The sequence below is a fragment of the Gopherus flavomarginatus genome, chromosome 15, assembly GCF_025201925.1.
Source record: "Gopherus flavomarginatus isolate rGopFla2 chromosome 15, rGopFla2.mat.asm, whole genome shotgun sequence".
NCBI lineage: Eukaryota > Metazoa > Chordata > Testudines > Testudinidae > Gopherus > Gopherus flavomarginatus.
In genome coordinates this window covers 26,787,828-26,810,308 of record NC_066631.1, presented here as the reverse complement: position 1 = coordinate 26,810,308, position 22,481 = coordinate 26,787,828, and the positions used below count along the sequence as shown (strand labels likewise).

Here is a 22,481-nt window from a genome sequence, read left to right as displayed (position 1 = left end):
CTTTCCTTCCACCATGGGATCCTCACTTTTACTCTTAATTGAGTATCTTTTACAGTGGTGCTGGAACTAGGGGTACTGCTGCACCCTGTCTTGAAGTAGTAATAACAAACAACAAATACATGGTTTCCAATATCAGCATCCCCACTATAAAAATTGTTCCAGCAGCCTTGATCTTCGGTATTTTCCCGTCAGACCTCTATTTCTCCCTTCACCTGTTGCCTCATGGCTTATGGATGTCTGCAGGGGCAGATAGCCAGACCTCCTGCTTTACTGAGAGCAGTGATTGGAAAGTGCCAGAGGGGAGAACTTAAAAAAAACCCACCCAAACTATTATTTAATCCAAACTGATTGGGGCAGAAGAGGAAACTCAGGGGGCAAAAACCATGAACATTTTGTTCAAAGCACAATTGTCTTTTAGTTTTGCAGCCTTTCATGTTATATACTTTTATTTGATATCATCTTTAAGTATTTCTCAGCATTTCTGGTTTTGAATAAGCAGGACTGTATTAAACAATGAACAGTTGGGCAGGATAGCAGTCGGCTCAAATTGGCTGACTGGTTGACCTGTCCATCATTCCATACTATGATTCGTGAACCGACTGTCTATGAATCAATGCAGTATCCCCTTTTCCAATCTGAATCATCTAAACAAACAGTTTCTGTCCAGCTTTCCTGATCATCAAACTGAACTGTTTATAGCTCATCAGAGTTATTGTTTTCCAAATAAACTGGTGTGCACTTTCACTTTTGGGTAAATTCTCCTTAACTTACTCTTAATACAAGCTGAGAGTCTCACATAGTCATGTGATTCTAGCAGATGTGGCTTGAAGAAAAAAATATTGAGATGCTCATGATATACTCATGACAGCTGGCAAAACTACCTTTGATTCTTATAACAAATGTCTTCACACTTATTTTTGTCTTTTAGATTATTGAAAATTATTGACTTGTATTTTATGTCCCAAAATAAGACTTTTTCTATATCTTCTGTATTTATAAATAAAGAATAATTGCACCAGCTATTAACTTAGTTCATATTTTGATTTATAAGTATCTATCTCAGTGCCATCCACCCTTCTCAGCATGCAGCACAAACAATTTTTTAAAAGGTCAAGGGACCACAATCAATACTCTACTCAGCTCAGGCAAAGGGATTGGAAACCACTTGCAAATCCCCTGCTGGATTGATGGCAGCTGCTCAGAGCATTCCACACTCATTAGAACTTTTGCTGGGGCTGCAGGGGAGGAGATGGAGGCAATCGGGGAAGGAGTATCCTTTCTTCCTCCCAGAAGTGATGAGGCTGATTCAAACACTTTAGATTAATAATTGCAGATTTCTGTGTGATTATTCAGTGAATTTCTGTGTCCTGCACAAGAGGCAAATCACAGAAGAAGACCTCCTTTGTGCCCTCTTATCCCAATTCTGGATTGCTGGGATCAGGGGACAGTATGGCCCTTGTGTAAATAGGAGCAGTCTTAGGGGTTGCTCTAACTTATGTCAACACTGCTTTCATAGTGCAAAATGTTGCCTTATTCCCCCTCCCATCTCTACTCTCTGAGCTGCAAGAGAGCTATGCAGGGACACAGGCTGCTCCTGCTAAAAGAACTCTCACCAAGGCTGCTGTAGCTCATTTATGTCCCCTGCATGCTATTAGAGCATCTTAAAGGGACTGGAATGGGAGCCATGACCTGTCCCACAAACTTCTAGCAAAAAATTTTCCTTGAGTTTCTACCACTTTCAACAAGTAGTGTTCCTATGCCATTATATCTATTTTTAACAGCACAGACACAGTAAATTAGTTGTATCAGATCCTCAGGTAGAGTAAAATGTCACAGCGCCATTGACTTCAACTGAGCTATGATGATTCACACAATTTGAGGATATAGACCACTGTCTGTTCAGCTATCTTTTAGTATTTTACATGCTATATTTAAATAATTGCCCCCCACAATAAAGCAATGATTGCAGTGGTTCCTTAGAAAATTTGGTTGATAGGATTTCTACCTCATTTCTTCAGTTTTTTTGTCATTTAGAATAATCCCTTGTTTGGATTAAATGTGGTGAATGAGACTGACATTTGCAATACTTGCTGAAGACTTCCTGCATGCAGAAGGAGAATGTTGCACATTGAAAATGTGTCCTATTTCAACCTATATTATTAGTGGTCTCTAATACTTTATACTATAATCCTTTATTTTCAGTTGCTACTATTTTATGCTTAGGTATTTTTTAAGTTTCTTATTTCTATTTGTTTTGCCTTTAGTTTAGTTTACCTTTTTAAAAGCCAGATGTTAAAATCATGCTACTGAAATATTTGCATCATAAAAGGCAGCGTATAGATGGAATGTTCTTCCTGTACCCACCTTGGTAATGTCTCTCTAGTTGCATTTCTGACAACTTTGTGTTTTCATTTCCAGCTAAGAACAATATGCCCATTGTAAAATATCCTAGGACCGTAGAGCCTCTCTGGAATGAATGGGACAGGAAGGCACAGAAGTGTGGATTAAGACATACAATTTATGCTGTCAATAGGGATCACTATACTGGCGAATGGTTGGACAATTTGAAGCATGGTAAGAATATTGCTTACTAGAAGGTGCATTATACATTTATATGTTCTTTATATGTTCTAAGGGGCAGAGACTTGTGATTAGTTTTATCTGTTTCTAGAGCACAATCTCTGTATATATGGTGATATATATATATAATAAACTTAATGCAGATTTCTAAAATTTTGCTCAAACACATTTTCATGTTAAATAAAAATATGAATGTTCTGGTTTGAATAACTGCATGTCAAATAAATGTTGCCATGAACATTCATAGCTAAACATTACTTTGAAAATACAGACTATTGCTTTAGTCGGTTATATGCACCTGAAACGACCTTGTATGTATAATAAGAGTACATGATGAGATGTGGGATAACATTTTTACTGGCATAAATTTCAGTACATCGTGTATTCTGTATATACCACCTAGATTACAGAAGAAGTAGTTAAAAATATTTGAGAACATTTTCAGAAACATTATTGATACTGGATGTAATTTTAAAAAATTCCTAAGTCACTTAGGAACCAGAGTCCCATTCACAGTCAATGGCACTTATGCTCCCAAGTCATTTAGGTGCTTCTGAAATATCCACCGTGTGTGCGTGTCTACTACTTTACATTCTCTTTCCTTATTTATCATAGAAAACAAAGTGAAAATATCCACTATTTTTATTGATATTATTTTAAAAAGCACGTATATGTAGCTAGAAGTTGCTGTTGAGAACAAAATATTAAAAAATCATCTTTAATGTGGATGATCTAGTTTTCTTAGATGCCTTTTAGGTGTGGTGAATGGTTGAGGAGTAGTTTAAGGTGAAATTAAGATCAAAAGGACAAATCACTAATTTAAGAATAGAAATTTTTATAAGAAGAATACAATTAGTAAAAAATAAATTAAACCCCCCAAACATTCAAAGTTAAGCATTAAAAGTATTTGAATTCACTGGAAAGGTCCCCTTACTTACCAATGGATTTTGAGGCCAGTATTACTTTGTCTGGTGATTTTGGTGGTGCAGTGGCAAAATAGAGTTTATAATGAAAGCTCATGTACAGTCTTAAATATACAGTGACGCTTTGCGCAAAAAATACAAAACAATCCAGAGATTTTGGACACAGGAATAAATGAGGTCCTAACAACGTAATTCATTGATTTAATACCAGGTCAAGCTCGTGCCCCTGAGAAGGGACAGAGCAAGCTCCTTTGTGTTTGTTGGACCCATGCTGGCAGGGAGATCAGGCAGTGCAGAAACACAGGCTGTCAACCCTGACCTCCAGTGGTTCCCCCAGGTGAGGGAGAATTGTTTACTAGTCACAAGCTCATCCTCATCATTCTCACCCCTGGCAGACTGTGGTGCTCAGGACCTGAACTTGTATCCCTTAAGGCATGTGATACTTCCATACCGCTGCACTGACCATGGCTGGGGTTTGAAGCTTAAGCAGATAGAGGAATAAATTATAAATGTGTATTAGTAGCGAGTCATATGCTTCATAGCTTGTGTATGGCAAGCCCATTGCACACACCAGAGGCTCTTTGCATTCCTCCATTCCATCTACAAGCTCACTGTGTGCCACCCTCCCATTCTCCTCATTGTCAAGGGACTCCCTTCAGTCACCCTTCTGTCAGGAGTTCTGTGTGCCTCATCCACCACACATCCCATGCCAAAGTCTCCCATTCTCCACTCCCTGCCAGCAGTTCTGTGTGCACCCCCATTCCTACTTCCCCTTAAGTCCTCCATGGCTCTGCATGTCCCCCATTATTTCCTCCTTTGAGGGGGTACTACATTCTCCTCTTTATGGCAGGGGCTCTGTGAGCACCCCTGATCGTTATTCACCTATTTAAAATGTCTCAGTCATGAAGAAACAACAACATGTAATCACACTCAAAGCAAATCTTTGGGAAGAAAAGATGGATTGAAAAGTCTGCATCCAAACTATTGGGTGACTGGTTAAGGGTAGAGCTGCAGAAATTAGGGTTAGTTTGTGAACAGTTTGCAAATAGAAAACAATGGTTAAATGCATCCTATAATTTATATTCACCCAGTTCTCCTGTTCGTCATGGTTCTTTTGGAGGCAGCACCTTCATGGGGCAGGTTTTACATTTTGCAGTGATGGGACTAGAAAAGTTTTTAATTTTTACTGATGTTGCTTGTACCAAGCCAAGTCAGTATAAATATACAAGATAAACTCAAAGGTGGGAAGAACCTCAAAGTATCAGAGCATAGAGAAACATTCTAAAATGGAGGCACTTATCCAAACCTATAGAGACTCCCACCAGGCCCCACAATCCTTCCACTCCCCTGCCCTAAGCAGGCCTTTACTTCTCATCATCTACGTGGGCAAGCCTAGAGTGCTGCAAATCCTCTCTGGTGTTATTGACATTTGGACTCTATGGAGCATGTCCCCTTTCTGAGACCCCCTTTTCCAGGCACTCCCTGTCTCTTCTCTCCCAGTGTGGCATCCCCACACTCTTAATTGACCAGTCTTTGGTTTCCTTCATGGTTCCCCATCACCTGTGCTCTCCCATGCTGCTAGTTGCTTCCTGGTTTAATAATTCCAGCAGGGAGAGCAGTGAAGAATAAAACAACAAAAAGAGAAGGGCAGACCCAGCCTCCCAGCCTCACTGTAATGGCCAGAGGTGAGAACTACAGCAAAATTAAAAATTATTGTTCAGTCTGAGCTACTTGGGGACAGATGGAGCAAAATCTGGGAGTATCGCCCCCAAAACAGGACTGTTGGCAAGTATGAAAATGTAGATGTTAATGACATACAAAGGATCAGAGCAAAGAAGTAGTAGTATTCCCAGTTTACAGATGGTAAACTGAGACACAGGGAGATTAAGTGACTCACCCAAAGTCACATAGGAAGTGCTTTCTCATATTCTAGATTGATCAAACTATAAAATCTCGTGTTCCTGACAGACCACTTAAATTAAAAGCTGTGCGCAGAGAGAAACATGATATTCTGTCTCTCCTGTTTATATAGTTAATGACTCCTATTTGGCCTTATAAAGGTGCCCAGATACTTTATAAATGCTTATAATAACAACCATATACTAGTTGATGTCTTACTGTAGCCTCTGTACTTTGTTACAACAGGTAAAGGTACACAGACCTGGAAAAGTACAGGCGCAATATATAATGGTGACTGGAAGTCTGGAAAACGGGATGGATATGGAACATATAGCATTCCTGACCCTGTAACTAAAGAATACAAGAAAGTGTATTCAGGCTGGTGGAAAAATGACAAAAAATGTGTAAGCAATTTTTGTTTCAAGTCTTTTACTCGAAATTCCCTCTCAAGATTTTAGCAAGCGGCAGAAGACGATCTCATGTTTTGAAATTAGTCCAAAATCATTGTGGAGATTTGGAAACAAAACAAAACAAACAACAAAGCTTAAAATGTTGATTTTAAAATTACATCTGTAATCTGAGGCTAAAATGCATGTGAGACCTATGAAACCATAGTGAAGCTGTTATTATTTAGAGCTTTCTTGGCCTGCCAAGGTGGATGGCTGAAAATATGACCTTCCCTCTCCCCTTAGCTCCCAATGTTCTTGCAATTCTGTGTATGCTTTTGGTTTCCAAAACAAAATGCTTCAGTGCTTTGTTTATTTTTTCTATTAGATACCATATACAATTTAGTCTCAAAGCTTACAGTGGACATATAATATTCTGTGATTGCTGGGAGAAGGAACGAGATTAAGCTCTCCTCCTCCTTTTGTTTACATTTTTTATTTAATTTTGTTCTGTTGAAAAATTGACAGCCCTGGAGACTAAAATCTTTTCTCCATAGAAAAGGCTCACCAAGGACAATAGCAGTTACCTGTTTGCCTACAGTGGCCTTTCAATATGTCACTGCCCTATAGACAATTCAGTTTTCAAGGTCATTAGAACCTTGGTCTCTATTGAAATTGCCAGCAAGAAGGAGTAGTTGTAGTGGTGATCTTTTAAATGTGGGCACCTGTCCATTGACAGCTGGAGTGAAATAATATATAACCAAATAGCTGTCATATCATGACTACTAACCTGGGTCACATTCAAAACTAGAAGCAGAGAGACAAAAAGGTCTGTATCCCTCAACACATCCATTTAGTTTCTACTATATTTGAATTGGGCAGAGGAAACTTGTTAAAAAAGCATGTATTGAAAGTGTTGCAAGAAGGCGCAGCTTCTTAAAATAGCTCCTTTAAGGGTCGATAGAGTATATTAGAACTATAACGCGGGTCCTTTTGGAAACGAAGAGACTACTAAAAAAGGTCAGTGTTTCCAAGAGGGTCACTCTTCATAATAGAAAAAACACCTTTGTAATAATGATTGCAGCCTTCTTACATGCAGAATCTTTTTGAGAAATATTTCCTGGTCTGCTAGTGAAAACCTCCTGTTATTCTTTGTGTCTGATCTTAAAATAAATTAACTGTCTTATATATCTAAATGGCAGGCACTTCCATGGCTCTAGACTGTTGAGGGAGGCCTCATTTCTCTTTCTTTGAAAATATATTTTGAGTGGTTCACCTTCAGTGAGTGATTTGTAATGACACCCTGATGCTGCTATTCCTTTACTTATATAAAAGCTTCCCATTTGCATTCTTGAAGCTCAATAAAATTAATATTCAGAAAAATCAATTATTTCCAGAACTGATTTTATTTTTCTGCTGAGATAAGATACTTTATTCCTCTGGGGAAACTCATCAATATCATGTAGATGTTTCTGACTGACAGGAATCCCCAGAGTAGGACATGCCTTTTGATACTGCTTTTTGGCTCTTCATAACAGGTTAACCCATTGTGTTTCCTGTGTAAAATAAAATTTGTGACCTTAATCAAGGAGTCCATTAACCACAACCCAGCACTGGCACAAACTGATTGTCAACTTCAGAAGCAACACTAAGGACTGAACAGGTTATGGAGACTGCATCACCGCAAAAAGTAGACTCTTCATGACAAGTTTGAAATGCATGGCATGGGGCAGCATGGATGAAGCTTGAACTGATGTACCTGTTGAATGGATAAACAGAATACTTCCCTCTCCATGGCTATCAATACAACAACTTGTGACAGTGCTAAATTCATTATTAAATCTTTAAAAAAGAAAGGAACGAAACACAAAAGCTTTTGAGGGGAATTTCATGTGTTTATGATTTTTTTGGCTGGGTAAAGAATCAGGGAACAGTGCAGATTCTCTGCTCTGAGCTAAAGTAGAACTGAGTTTTCTGTTTCTGTGCTGCAGTCTTTGTTAGGTTGTTTTCTCCTCAAAGTGTTGTGTTGTAATTACTGTAGGTGCTTTCTGATGTGGCAGCTTACAAGATAATGTGCTATTAATTTGGAGTGTTAGAATGGAACAGTCAAATTCTGGTTCTCCAACATTTTCTGTTTTTTTCCAATTAATGGTCTCCTTTCTTAATAGTGGAAATGCTTCTGCTTTTGTTGTTGTTTTATCCTTTTTATTTTTGGATTTTATGTAGTATTAATAAAACACAAAGGAAAGAAAGGAGGTTGGACTGCAGGAGAGAAGGAATTTACTGTTCCATTTCTCCCATTGATACTGCCAAGTGGAGGATCCCACCCCACCTCAAAGTTGAAGGCTTGTCTACATGGGGATAGTCAGGAAAGTTAAGATAACTTCACATCAATAATTAATTTAAGACACCTGTGGGCGTTCCTCGTTCAGATGTAAAGTGGAGTTAGTTTTCTTTATTTTAGGGGATTAAGATGAAGGGAACTAAAGCTACTTCACTTCTGAATGAGAGCATCCCCAGAGGGGTTTAATGCATGTTAATATCACATCATTAGTTAATTAGTCTTAACTTCCCTGAGTTTCCCTATATAGACAAGCCCTGAGAGAAGATCCAGGAAAACGAGTGTTTGCACTTGGCCCTGCTGATGTCTTGTTTGCTTTATCCTGTTATGTAAAGCAGTGCAGGAGAGGCACAGGAATCTCATCGAAACTTATACACACACCCCACCCCCTGGGACGACAGAGCAAAGAAGGTGACAGGAGACAAAATGGTGGGCAGAGAAGCTCAGGAGCAGAAGAAGGAACCATTTTGTGGATTTATGTGGCTATTTGACAAAAAGATTAATGATGCAGCTATGTGTGTATCTCCAAATTGGCATTATACATAGTATGGTCTGCAGAGATTCAATAGGCTATTGGGGTATGGAGAGAGGATATTAAACTGAAAAAAAGGATGAAATGGTAAAAGTTCTTACAATGAGACTTTTCCCGGAATCTTTAGTATCTAGTAGAGATCCTTAGTTTCCCAAGAGTCAGTGGTCCATTGCTTGGGACTAGGAAAGGTACTGTATGTCTCAAGGGGTCATAGAATCCCCATTTTTAAAGGACATCCCTTATTTGGTGCCCAGGTCTGTATATCAGTAAGACCCAATTTGATCATATGCTATGATATAAATTTATGATTTTGTCCTGTATAGGATTTTGTAACAGGAATTGTCAGGTGGAGTCCCTTAAAAATCCTTTGTCCCTGACAGTTGTCCTTTATTTCCTTGAAACATATGTTATAGGGATTGATCCTGCATTGGCCAAAGGCCCTCGCAGTCAGGACTAGGTTATTTCCTGCTCTGATTTCTGCATTTCTAAAATGACAATGCCAGGCCAAACCTGCATTTGTTTTGGAGACTCTCTCCCCTTCCACACATGGGTTGGTGCTTTTACTCTTTTATTATAAAAATATAACATATTTACACTGTTTTGAATAGCTTGTGAGTCTGGATGCCATTAGTAATGTATACAAATAATAATGAACAAGTTAGTGGCAGACCAGAGAACAGAACCCAGGAGTCCAGACGTTTGTTTTTAATGTAGAGAATGTTAAAGTGAGAACTGTAACCTTTTAATTTTAGGGCTATGGAATTAAGTTTTACTCGGACATGGAATATTATGAAGGGGAATGGAGTGGTGGGAAAAGAAGCGGCTGGGGCAGAATGTACTACAAGGATGGATCCATCTATGAAGGACAATGGTTGGAAGACCAACACAGTGGCCAAGGAATGCTTCGCTTAAGTAGGTTCCAACAGCTTCTACACTTGAGACATTTGCTGGAACTTTGTCTTGACCACCAGCGCCCCATTTTGTCTTGATATCTAGGTAATACCTCCACCATCCCTAAGTATGACCTATTAGGGGTGTGGATTCTTCCCCAAATCTCCCTCCCACAACTTTTGGTCTTGGATTCCAGAGAGAGGGGGAGCATCTTCTGGATGGCATTGTTTTATCTCTTTGCTCCACAAAGATGGTGAGCTCATGCTACCCCTATACAGCTCTGAGTGTCTCAAGTCAACACACATGTAACTCATGCTTACAATAGTAGTAAATTGCCAGAATGGCCAGAGAGGCATGTTAGAGGATGTACTACTTGTATGAGTAAAGAACAAATGTCTCTGGGATCAAACCAAATGCTTTGCCAAACACACTTTCTAACTGGTGCATCTGACAAGAAATTTGGTTTCTCCAGTATTTATTTTTTCTGACTTTGTGTTTATTTTGCTTTTCTTTAAAGGGATAAAACTTTTTTGTTTGTTTGTTGTTGATTGTTAATCAATGGTTTTAAACATTGTCCCTCTCCAAAGCCCTGTGCTCATTGGGATGAGTCCGCAACAAACACAAGGGATCTTCAGGGCTCAACACTAATTCAGAAATAACACAATATGTATGAATTGGACATTTCAGGAGGAGTCTCATCATAAAAATAGAATTTTGGTTTGGTTGGAGTTTGATCAAATGTAATCCAAAGATAAGAATCCCAATCTTTCTCAAATAGAAGATTTTGTGTTTCAGGAAGATTTTAGAAGGAAATATTGGCTCCAGTGTTATGTGGGTCTTCATCTAATTGTTTCCCCAAGTGAATGCCATACTAGTAAACTGATAAAGCAAAGCAGCTAGGAAGTGTAAGCAATACCTTTAATATGCATTGCATACACACCAGAGATATCACCTTTGCTATACATGTAAATTCACATTAGACCAATGATTCATCTTTGTTAAATCAACACCAATAACCAACTTTCCATATATAAGTCACATAGCTCATCTGCTTCACTCCTCCTCTAGTTTATAAATTAAATGCCTCAGTTACTAGTCAGTGCCCTTCAGCTACTATTGAAGCCTAAAAATGATCAAGACCAAAGTAAAAACAAGGATTTTATAATAAATTATTTTGGGGTTGTAGCTATGTTATATAACGTGTATTATGTAACTATATACATACCATTTACAGATGGATTCCAGTAATTTCTGGCTGGATGCTGACATCTTAAACAATGCCTCATTACAACTCTTTTGGCATAATAAACAAAGCTGATCATCAACACCACTGACCCACTTCTTTTTGCTGATGATCGGAATTCAACTTGAAATACTCCTTCCACTTATAGTAATCTACAACATTAAAAAATTAAACTAGGCATCATGTTCTGAGCATTAATTGATAACACAGTACTGTCAGTTGAGGGCCACAATTTTTTAACTTTGTGAAGGCTTCAAGTTTGACATACCTATATATGTTATAGTTTAAAAAGTTGATTTTTAAACATTTTCTCTAATTTTCACAGCTACATTATTTTTCTCAGTTTGTCATGTTTGGTACCATTGCATTTGTGGGAGAAAGGGCTTTAGAATTATACCTAGTTTGATCCATTTCTGACACAGTATTGTCAAAATTTCCACCAACTGGAGGACATGGAGCTGGGAGCCAGGGAGCAGCATGTCCTCTTGTGACACTGCAACGGGTAACACCATTGAAATTATGATTTTGTAGATTTTTGCAAATCAAATGACACCTCCCTTACCTTTGTATCATTAACTTGCCCACACAATTACACATGCTCCCAGCCTATCAAGGCTGAGTCATTGGCTGCTGTCTTCTCTCTGTTTCAGAGCCCAGCTACTTCTGTCACAGCCTGGAACTGATTATAAGCTGGATTCCTTGTGGTTAAAATTAGCCAGAACAATTATTTGATGTCCACAAGCTTAATATATTCAGCTCAGTCTCTGGAAACATGCCCACGTGCTGAAAGCTTTGCAATGGGGAAAGAAAAGCAGCTCTTCAATGGAGGTCATGATGAGCTGCAACCCAAGATTAAATTGCTTATACTGGCAGAATGCCTGGAGAGGATGATCTTAGACTAAGGAATCACATTGATTTACTGGCTCTGTTATAGTCCATTACAGGAAGATTTTAAACCAAACCATAGCAAATGTACAACAGAGACCAAGGCTATGAACAACAGTGTTTCAACTGCCATGGAAAGAGTACAAATAGGACCTCCAGTATTTCAATTTATCCTGAGTGTTTGATAGAACGGGGCTATCAGGGCCAGCCTCATGACTTGCTGGGTCTCCAAGCTGCTGGGACAAGAGAACAGAAAGGATCAGAGCCTGAGTGGACCTTTTGGCCATCTAGGTGCTGGATGAAACTTCATTAAAAGTGCCATCCTCATTGTCCCTGGCTCCCTTCTACAAACCCAAGCTAACCTATCTGTGTAATATCCATAGGGTGACCAGATATTAAGGGGAAAATATCGGGACCGCCATGGGGGAGGCTTTTTTTGTTTTGCTTTTTTTTACACTCACCCATCCAGTAGTTCGGCGGCAATTTGGCAGAGAGCCCTTCAGTCGCAGACGGTCTTCGGTGGTATTTCAGCGGGGGGTAACAAAGCTTGCCATCAAAGATAGAAGCACTCACTGCCGAAATACCACCCAAGACCATCCATGACTGAAGGACTCTCTACCGAATTGCCGCCAAAGACCAGGAAACAAAATATCGGGACAAATGGCATCCCGACCGTACTCTGGTCGGGACACGGGACAATCTCCTCAAAATCGGGACAGTCCCGATTTTATCAGGATGTCTGGTCACCCTAAATATCCACCTTCAAAAGGGTGGTCCACTTTCTATTCTGTTGCCCTTACCAAGTGCTGATAATTCCCAAATACCCCAATGTTCTCTGCAGTGTTAGCCCAAAAGTGTCCTCACCACCACCAATGCAAAGGATGCTGAAGTTCGCCTGGACTCACAGGTGCCTCCAACCAATGTTATAAGTAAAGTAGATAGAAATTAACACTATTTTGGAGGGAGTGTGTTGTGACCAGAAACACTGCAGCTGGGAAAGAGACGCTCAAGAGTGGCCTGTTATGAAATGATCATGATGGTGACCCCTATGATATTCCAGCATCCCTCAGAGCTAAAGTCCTAGGTGACTGCCATAATCACAGACCTAAAGCCACCCCTGTGAAGGCTCTCTCATTTCCTTGCAGCTCTGTATTGTGTATAGGTGGCACTCTTTCCTGTCCGTCATGGTCTGAGTCTTAAACAATATGGAGTATAAAACTGTTTAAAAGAGTCTTACTTCTGTATGCTGAAAAATTGTAGGAGGCACAATAGAGCTGAGCAAATAATTTGTACATGTAATTTATCTAACAAATGTGTTTTCTGTGCATGAAATGTCCATGAACAAATCACATTTTCTGTGAATATTCTTAAACGGTGGTTCATTCACAAGAAGTTAACTGCAAGTATTTGAAATTCAGATTATTTTGATTAGACACAAAGGTCACCCAATATCTTCCTGTTTCCTGACTGCATGAGGAGAATTCTTAGAGCCAGGATTCCAGTGTGAACAGTTGTGATTATAGATCTGAATTTGTATTCCCTAACTTTTCTGCAACATTTGTTTAAAATTTGCTATTCCTCAGCACTAAATGTGTTTATTTAGAATATTTGAGGAAAGTGAATATAACATGTATGTGAACACCGTAAAGTGAATCAATGCAACACTAAAAATAAGTATTTATCTACATTTTTGCTCCATTAGATTTCCCCTTCTGGATGGAGCCAGGCGGAAGTTTTATGTATATGTTGACTTATCTGTGTTTTGTTGATTTGTTTAAATTCAATTCACCTAATGAAAATGTGCACCCTTTCATTGTCTCTCCACATCTTTATTTGACCCATTACAGCAAATGAAAATCGGTATGAAGGAACATGGAAAGAGGGAAAAAAACATGGCCTAGGAAAGTTTTTCTACCTGAATAAAGGCCAGTTGTTTCAGGGTTTCTGGGTAGCAGATATTCCGAAGTGTGGAACTATGATTGACTTTGGAAGAGAAGAAGCTCCTACTCCTACACAGTATCCAATACCCAAGGTAACTCTGCTTGGAAATTTAACCTTTGGTGTTTTCACAGACAGCACACATTACAGCTGTCACCATTAGATTTTAAGCCATTTAAGTAGTATTTATTTCTTCTTTGAGTGATTGTGTCCACATGGATTCCTCACTCATGGTGTGTATGAGTCCCATTGCATGTAAGATTGGATTCCTTTGGCCAGCGATGTCTTTTAAGGCCCCACCAATGCCCTAGATGTCCTTGTGTCCCCCTACCTAGGATATAAACGATGAAGTGGGCCCAATTATTACTGCCTATGGCAGTGAGACAAAATCCTACTTAACTTTGAGTTTGCCTGTTGCCTTTAAAAACATTAAAACTTTTTTTTTACACTATGTTTGTTACTTTTTTTTCCTAGGTAATTAGTAGGCTCCCTGGTACTGGGATTTAAGCTGTTATGGAAGAAAGCTAAATCTTCAGGGTTTAAGACAAGCCTCTCTTATGATGCTTCTATGCAACTCAGTGGTGGACACTCTACACTTGAGATGAGTTGAAGACATGTCAACTCTTGTCTCAGTTCTGAGGTTCCTGGAGAGGGAAGCCCATGTCTCAACTTGTCTCTGGAGCAATGCTTCTTCCTACTCCTTCTTGAAGAATTTGACAAGTGGATCAGAATTGACAACTGGAGTCTCTTAGAGATCTCAGACCTGAAGTTCAGGGTGGATAGTGGCTCAACTAGGGCACTAACTAAGAGGGGCATGGAGGGAGGACTGAGCCTTAGCTACAGCCTTCTTCTCCATGTCTGAGGAGGGTTTCATTAAATGCTCCTAAAGAAATAACTTTAGGCAGGCATCCCTAGCCTTCTGAGTCAGCTAGGGGAAAAAGCAGCAAATGGAACAAAGCTCAGGGATATCCCTTTTGCCTCAAGGGACTTATAGAACCATAGGACTGGAAGGGACCTCAAGAGGTCATCTAGTTCAGTCTCCTGCACTCATGGCAGGACTAAATATTTCTAGATCATCCCTGACAGGTGTTTGTCTAACTTGCTCTTAAAGAGCTCCAATGATGGAGATTCTACAACCTCCTTGGGCAATTTATTCCAATACTTAACCACTCTGACAGTTAGTAAGTTTTTCCTAATGTGCAACCTAAACCACCCTTGCTGCAATTTAAGCTTCTTGTCCTATCTTCAGAGGTTAAGGAAAACCATTTTTCTCTCCTCCTCCTTGTAACAATCTTTCATGTACTTGAAAACTGTTATCACGTCCCCTCTCAGTCTTCTTTTCTCCAGACTAAACAAACCCAGTTTTTTTCAATCTTCCCACACAGTCATGTTTTCTAGACCTTTAATCATTTTTGTTGCTCTTCTCTGAACTTTCCCAAGTCCATATCTTTCCTGACATGTGACACCCAGAACTGGACACAATACTTCAGGCTTAATCAGTGTGGAGTAGAGAGGAAGAATTACTTCTCATATCTTGCTTATAACACTCCTCCTAATACATCCCAGAATGGTATTTGCTTCTTTTGCAACAATGTTGCATTTCTCCCCAGTTCAGGAACCCCCACCCTCTTGGGACCTCAGTATAATAATAACAAGTTGTTGTGTTCCTTCTTTGAGCTCTTAGCACCCTTTACCCTGTACCACCTATCAATTAAAGCTGCCCCTTTAGTATCTATTACATCATCTCAAAGAGTAGGGGAGATTCAGGCTCTTATGGTGGGTCCCCTTTATACAGTGTTTAATTAGGACAGTGTTATTCCCAGGCCTCATCTCCAATTCCTAGCCAAAATTGTTTCAGAATTCCATATGAACTAAATTAATTAATTTACCAGTTTTATTCCCCAAGCCTCACTCAACTCCAGGGAGGGGACTTTGTATGCTTGATATAGTAAGGGCATTACCATACTACTTTAACAGGACAAAATCATTCAGGAACAACCTAGACTGTTTGTGGCCTTTGCAGATAGGGTTAAGAGTCAGGCAATACATATCCTAAAAGACAAATAAATAAATAAAACAAATAAAAAGACAAATGCAAAGTGCTCCACTTAGGAAGGAACAATCAGTTTCACACATACAGAATGGGAAGAGACTGTCTAGGAAGGAGTATGGCAGAAAGAGATCTAGGGGTCATAGTGGACCACAAGCTAAATATGAGTCAACAGTGTGATACTGTTGCAAAAAAAGCAAACGTGATTCTGGGATGCATTAACAGGTGTGTTGTAAACAAGACACGAGAAGTAATTCTTCCACTCTACTCTGCGCTGGTTAGGCCTCAGCTGGAGTTTTGTGTCCAGTTCTGGGCACTACATTTCAAGAAAGATGTGGGGAAATTGGAAAGGGTCCAGAGAAGAGCAACAAGAATGATTAAAGGTCTTGAGAACATGACCTATGAAGGAAGGCTGAAAGAATTGGGTTTATTTAGTTTGGAAAAGAGAAGACTGAGAGGGGACATGATAGCAGTCTTCAGGTATCTAAAAGGGTGTCATCAGGAGGAGGGAGAAAACTTGTTCACCTTAGCCTCTAATGATAGAACAAGAAGCAATGGGCTTAAACTGCAACAAAGGAGATTTAGGTTGGACATTAGGAAAAAGTTCCTAACTGTCAGGGTAGTTAAACACTGGAATAAATTGCCTAGGGAGGTTGTGGAATCTCCATCTCTGGAGATATTTAAGAGTAGGTTAGATAAATGTCTATCAGAGATGGTCTAGACAGTATTTGGTCCTGCCATGAGGGCAGGGGACTGGACTCAATGACCTCTTGAGGTCCCTTCCAGTCCTAGAGTCTATGAATCCTCACACAGATTATGAAAATGGGGCTCCAACTGTGTAAGAACATGTTACAAACTAGCCAACTTAGAGCTACTTAGCCACATTACTGCTCATTCTGCTAGGGTTCAGGCAGTCTTTGCTGCCTGGTTGAAGAATGTCCTTATTTCTGAAAAGTGTAGGGCAACTATGTGGAGCTCAGTCGACACATGTACAAGACACTATTCTTTGGTAGAAGCTTCCAAGTTGGATGCCTGTTTTGGTAGAGGTGTCCTGCAGTAATTGTTTATGTAGGACTCCTCATACCCACCTCCATTCAAAGATTGCTATTTCACAGGAGGGGAACCCATGTGGCTAGTCACTCAAAGAAGAAAGAACGATTATGTGCCTTACCCTAACTATGGTTCTTTGAAATGTGTTGTCTGCATTAAATCCACAACCTGTTCTCCTTCCTCACTAATATGGGGAATTCTGTATTGGCAATGGAACTGAGGGACAATTGGGCCTACTGCCTTTTGTGCTCTCAGTTTGGGCAGAGGAGGAGCAGGCACAAAAACATCTAGTCTCAGCCCCAGTGTACACTGTTGGCCAAAGGATCTTGAACATGTGCACCAAGAGTGCAATCTATGTGGTCAACACATACTAAAGAACCAAAGTTACTATAAAGTAATGTTTTTTTCCTCCTTTTGGTACAGTTAAAAGAGCTCACCACAATCAATGCTTGACCAACTCAAGCCTCACCAAAACCCAATATTACATCTTTTCTCTGCTCATTCCTTTGTCTAGTTCAGATATGAAGAGCTTTGGGGCATTGGTCTTTTTTTATAGGTCTGTAAGTAGTAGGCAAACCCATGGTGCTGCACAAATAATAAACACTGAATGGTCACTATGGAAAAATAGTCTAGATCTTAGTTGCAAAGGAACATTTAGTTGTGACCGGAAAGAGTGCAAGGTACACAACTAAAAATATGTACCTTTCAAGGCTTCTCAGAGATCATGCAATAGAACTCCCTCTTTAATGATCCATCTCAAGAGTAATTGGATGAATTAGCCTTTCCATTGAAGGAGGATGTTCAGTTTTAGTTATTTATTTAGATTAACTACCAATTAAATTATAACACATCCACACAAGGCTCTGTTCCTGCTCTGTGAACATAAGAAAGGTCCATTTAGCCCAGTATTGTCTTCCAACAGTGGCCAATGCCAGGTGCTTCAGAGGGAATGACCAGAAGAGGTAATCAAGTGATCCATCCCGTCGCCCATTCCCAGCTTCTGGCAAATAGAGGCTAGGGACACCATCGCTGACCATTCTGGCTAATAGCCATTGATGGACCCATCCTCCATGAACAAAGAGGAAGTATCCACCTCCACTATAGCTGTAGCACTTTTCTTCCTTGTCCCCAAAATTCACATCCCTGTTGCATGCTACTCCATTGACGGATTCAAAGCACAAGGCTGGGGTAGTGGTGGCTGCACCACCTAGAATGGCATGCAGCTCATCTGACCCAGAGCGGCCATTTGCCTCTCTGTTTTTTTGGTAGGCTTGCCTCAGCTCCTTAAGTTCCACATGGCACTGCTTCGGGTCCCTGTTATAGCCTCTGTCCTTCATGCTCTTTGAGATTTTTTCAAATGTTTGGGCATTTCGTCTTTTGGAATGGATTTCTGATCCCATACCTCCTGTTCGGTCCATGCTGGAGCTCTTTTGCGATTCTGGGACTCCATCATGGTCACCTCTGCTGATGAGATCTGCACTCACCTGCAGATCACCACACTGGCCAAACAGGAAATGAGTTTCAAAAGTTCGCAGGCCTTTTCCTATCTACCTGGCCAGTGCATCGGAGTTGAGAGCGCTGTTCAGAGCGGTCACAATGGAGCACTCTGGGATAGCTCCCGGAGGTCAATACTGTCGAATTGCGACTACACTACCCCAAATTCGACCCGGCATGGTTGATTTCAGCACTAATCCCCTCGTCAGGGGAAGAGTACCAAAATTGATTTTAACAGCCCTTTAAGTCGAAAATAACAGCTTCATTGTGTGGACGGGTGCAGGGTTAAATCGATCTAACGCTGCTAAATTTGACTTAAACTCGTAGTGTAGACCAGTGCTAAGAGACAAAAAAAAAAAAAAAAAAAAAAAAGCAGGGATAAATGGTCAATTTTCAGCCTGACAAAGGGTTAGAGAGATGGCCCAAAATTCTGCACCAGCACCAGTGTTGTTTACTATATTTATTAATGACCTGGCAAAGGGAGTGAACAGTGAGGGGCCAAAACTTGCAGATGGCACAGAATTATTTAGATTACTTAAAACTAGAGAGATTGAGAGAAACATCAGAGGAACCTGATGTTTAAAGAATTAATGACTCATATGCAAGGCAATGCACATTCGAAGAAATAAATGGAACTACTCTTCCCCATTGCTTGATTCTTAATTAATTATAACCACTGAAGACAGACCTGGGTGTCACTGCAGACAACACAGTGAAAACCTATAGCAAACAATTCAAAAGTGATAGGCTGTATAAGGAATAGAATAGAAAATACTGAAAAGGTTATACAAAGCTATGGAACATTGTCATACTGTGGTCAGTTCTGATCATCTAACATGAAAAGAGGATAGAGGAGAAATAGAGAAGGGGTCCAGAGGCAGATGATAGAAATAGTTTGAGGCATAGAAAGACATAATGAAGAGACATTAAAATTATTGGTAATGTTTAGTTTAGAGGTGAATAATGGAACAATGGAAGCATAAAAATAATTAATTGTAATAGGAAACAGCTTTCTTCCACAACAGTTAATCTGTGTAATTTGGTGTGTATAAATTTTTAAAATAATTAGATATTTATATGGATGATGACATCCAGTTACATTAAGTAGGATTTTTTTTTTACAAGAGGGGATATAAACCCTCATGCTTCAGGGGATAAACTAACCACTAATTGACTAGGATTAGGATGAAATTTTCCCAGTAGGCAAGTTATTCCATCATTTTCTACGTTGATTTTTTTCCACTTTTGTTAGAAGCAACTGATACTAGCCACTGCCAGAGACAGTCCCCATTTGTTGACTGTAGACAAATAGGTCACAACTCCCCTGTTGTCAAAAATATGCCTGTGACTTTACCACATTTTTCCTCTTTAGTCTGTTAACAGGATCTACAAGTCAACATCTACCATGCAAACCACTGTGGCAGGCCTGGGTTATACTTTGTCTAGACTATGTACTTGCTAAGGTAGAACCCACACAGCCTATACATAGGTAGTAAAAAGAGAAGTAAAAAACGGTTACTCACCTTTTGTAACTGTTGTTCTTCGAGATGTGTTGCTCATATGCGTTCCAAATAGGTGTGCGCACACTGCATGCACGGCCGTTGGAAAGTTATCCCCTAGCAGCATCCATTGGGTTGGCTGTGGAGCCCCCTGGAGCGGTGCCTCCATGGTGCTCAATATATGACCCTGCCGAACCAGTGCCTCCTCAGTTCCTTCTTGCCGGCTATTCTGACAGAGGGGAAGCAGGGTGGGCTTGGAATGGATATAAGCAATACATCTCGAAGAACAACGGTTACAAAAGGTGAGTAACCATTTTTTCTTCTTCGAGTGATTGCTCATATCGATTCCAAGACTTACCTAGGTGGTGGGGTTGGAGTGAAGGAGTGCAGATTGTAGCACCGCTTGACAAAGGTCGCGTCATTTCTGGCATGCTGGATGATTGCGTAGTATGAGGTGAACGTATGCACTAAGGACCAAGTCACTGCCCTGCATATTTGTTGGATAGGCACCTGGGCCAGGAACACTGCTGATGAGGCCTAGTGGAGTGTGCGGTGAGAGCTGGGGTCAGCACCCTGGCCAGCTCATAGCAAGTGCAGATGCAGGATGTGATCCAGGAGGATATTCTCTGAGAGGAGACCAGGAGGGCTTTCATCTGGTCCGCTACCACTACAAATAGCTGGATTGATCTTCTGAATGACTTAGTGCCTTTGATGTAGAAAGCCAGGGCTCTACGGACATTGAAGGAATGCAGCTGTTGTTCCTGGGGACCAGCATGAGGTTTCGGGTAAAAGACAGGCGGGAAAATGTTCTGGCTGGTGTGAAAGTTCGACACCAACTTGGGGAGGAAGGCCGGGTGCGATCTGAGTTGTACTTTATCCCTGTGGAAGACTGTGTAAGGCATGTCCGAGGTGAAGGCCTTCAGCTCAGAGACTCGTCTTGTGGATGAAATGGCAACCAGGAAAGCTGTCTTCCAGGAAAGATACAAGAGGGAGCACGTGGCCAGTGGTTCGAACAGGGGCCCCATGAGCCTCGAAAGGACCAGGTTAAGATCCCAGGCAGGGATAGGCTGGTGGATCTGAGTGTATAGATGGTCTAAGCCTTTGAGAAAGCGACTGACCATAGGGTTGGTGAAGACAGAGCTGCCAGACGCACCCAGGTGGAAGGCCAAGATGGTAGCGAGGTGAACTCTTACGGAGGACACCGCCAGGCCTTGCTGTTTCAGGTGCAGGAGGTAATCCAAAATGAGGGGTACCTGTGCCTGGAGGGGGATGGTGCAGCACTGATCACATCAACACAAAAACCTTTTCCACTTCACCAGATATGTAGCTCTAGTGTAGAGCTTCCTGCTGCCTAGCAGGACCTGTATTACTTGGTCCGAACACAGAAGGTACATCCAGGCCGTGAGGTGGAGAGACTGTAGGTCAGGATGATAGAGGCGACCGAGGTCCTGAGTGAGTAGGTCGAGGCGGAGAGGCAACATGACCAGTATGTCCACCGACAGCTCTAGCAGTGTGGTGTACCAGTGCTGGCGAGACCATGCTGGAGCTATCAGAATCAAGCTAGGGAAACTTGGAGAACTTGCTAAGCAAGATGCCACAGTCCCAATGACCGTCACGGGTGGTAAGAATGAACTGAGGGGGAACCAGGTAGGCAACATCATGTATTGAGCGCCATGGAGGTGCCACTCCAGGGGGCTCCACAGGTGACCGAAGGGATGCTGCTAGGGGAAAACTTTCCAATGGCCGTGCACGCAGCGCGCGCACACCTAATTGGAATCAATATGAGCAATCACTCGAAGAAGAATAAATAGGCACTTAATGTCATCATAAAATTAGGAAAGCATAGAAAGTGTTTTAAAGTATTTAGTGAAAGACTGCAGGATAAAATAAAGACCAGTTAAGAGGGAGATTCTACAGCAGCTCTTGAATAATCAGTGTTTACAAATCCTGAGCTTCTTTAATTACATTGCATAAAATATTTGTGTTTTTAATTTAGATTGAACTGGCCAATCCAGGTGATGTTTTGGAAGAGGCCCAGGCAATGCTTGATGACAGCCAAGAATGAGAACAGGCTGCTGATAAAGATATGAGAAAAGAACACAAGACTCATTGTTACTTCTTCATTTGAATCATCTTTTTAGATCCATGGTATATGAGACGGTGTGTTTTGTAAAGCAGAGAAGCAGCACCAAAGCCACTTTGGTCTCAAGAAATTAATTAGTTTCTCAAAACTGCCACAATGTAAACTTCATTCTGTATTTCTATTTGGACAGGATCCATTTTACTCAGGAGTTTAGAAGCAGGGGAGGCCTTACAGAAGAAATAATTCTGCTCATGTATAAATTAAAAGTAGGTGTTGACCTCCTTTGACACTATATTATAGAAAACCTTTGTCTGATTGTAAACCAATTTCCAGGTTGTTTTAATACCAGATGGCCATGGTCAAGTGGGCTGAAAGCCAAGCACACTCTGTCCATACTTTCGTGTTCCAGTCACAAGAATTAAAGTCATGGCACTCTGAATTAAAGTCATTCTGGAAGGTCTGTATTTTTATTTTCTTCAAACCACAGCACTAACTCAATGTAATGCTAGTGCTACTGTTCAAATTAAAAACAGACTAGTACAGATGGGTCAATGGAAATACGTGCTGGCATAGATGTCAGCTTGGTATTGCAGAAAAAGGTGCATTCTGCAGGTGGCTGCAGCTAGGGTTTTTATATGGGCTTCCTTGATCTTACCTTTTATACATCCCAAGAGTATTAATTTAGTT

General features: G+C 40.6%; 1 protein-coding gene across 1 annotated transcript in view; it reads left to right on the top strand.

The window, feature by feature from the left end:
• The window catches only part of MORN3 (MORN repeat containing 3), a 29,031-nt gene extending 7,034 nt beyond the window's left edge, over positions 1–21,997 (top strand). Inside the window, exons 2-6 of the mRNA XM_050923964.1 lie at positions 2,419–2,574; positions 5,649–5,806; positions 9,414–9,573; positions 13,528–13,712; positions 21,708–21,997. Coding sequence (XP_050779921.1) covers positions 2,430–2,574; positions 5,649–5,806; positions 9,414–9,573; positions 13,528–13,712; positions 21,708–21,776 — 717 coding nt within the window. The 5' untranslated portion in view covers positions 2,419–2,429 and the 3' untranslated portion in view covers positions 21,777–21,997. The remainder of the gene's footprint in view (positions 1–2,418; positions 2,575–5,648; positions 5,807–9,413; positions 9,574–13,527; positions 13,713–21,707) is intronic.
• The last annotated feature ends 484 nt before the right edge of the window (positions 21,998–22,481 follow it).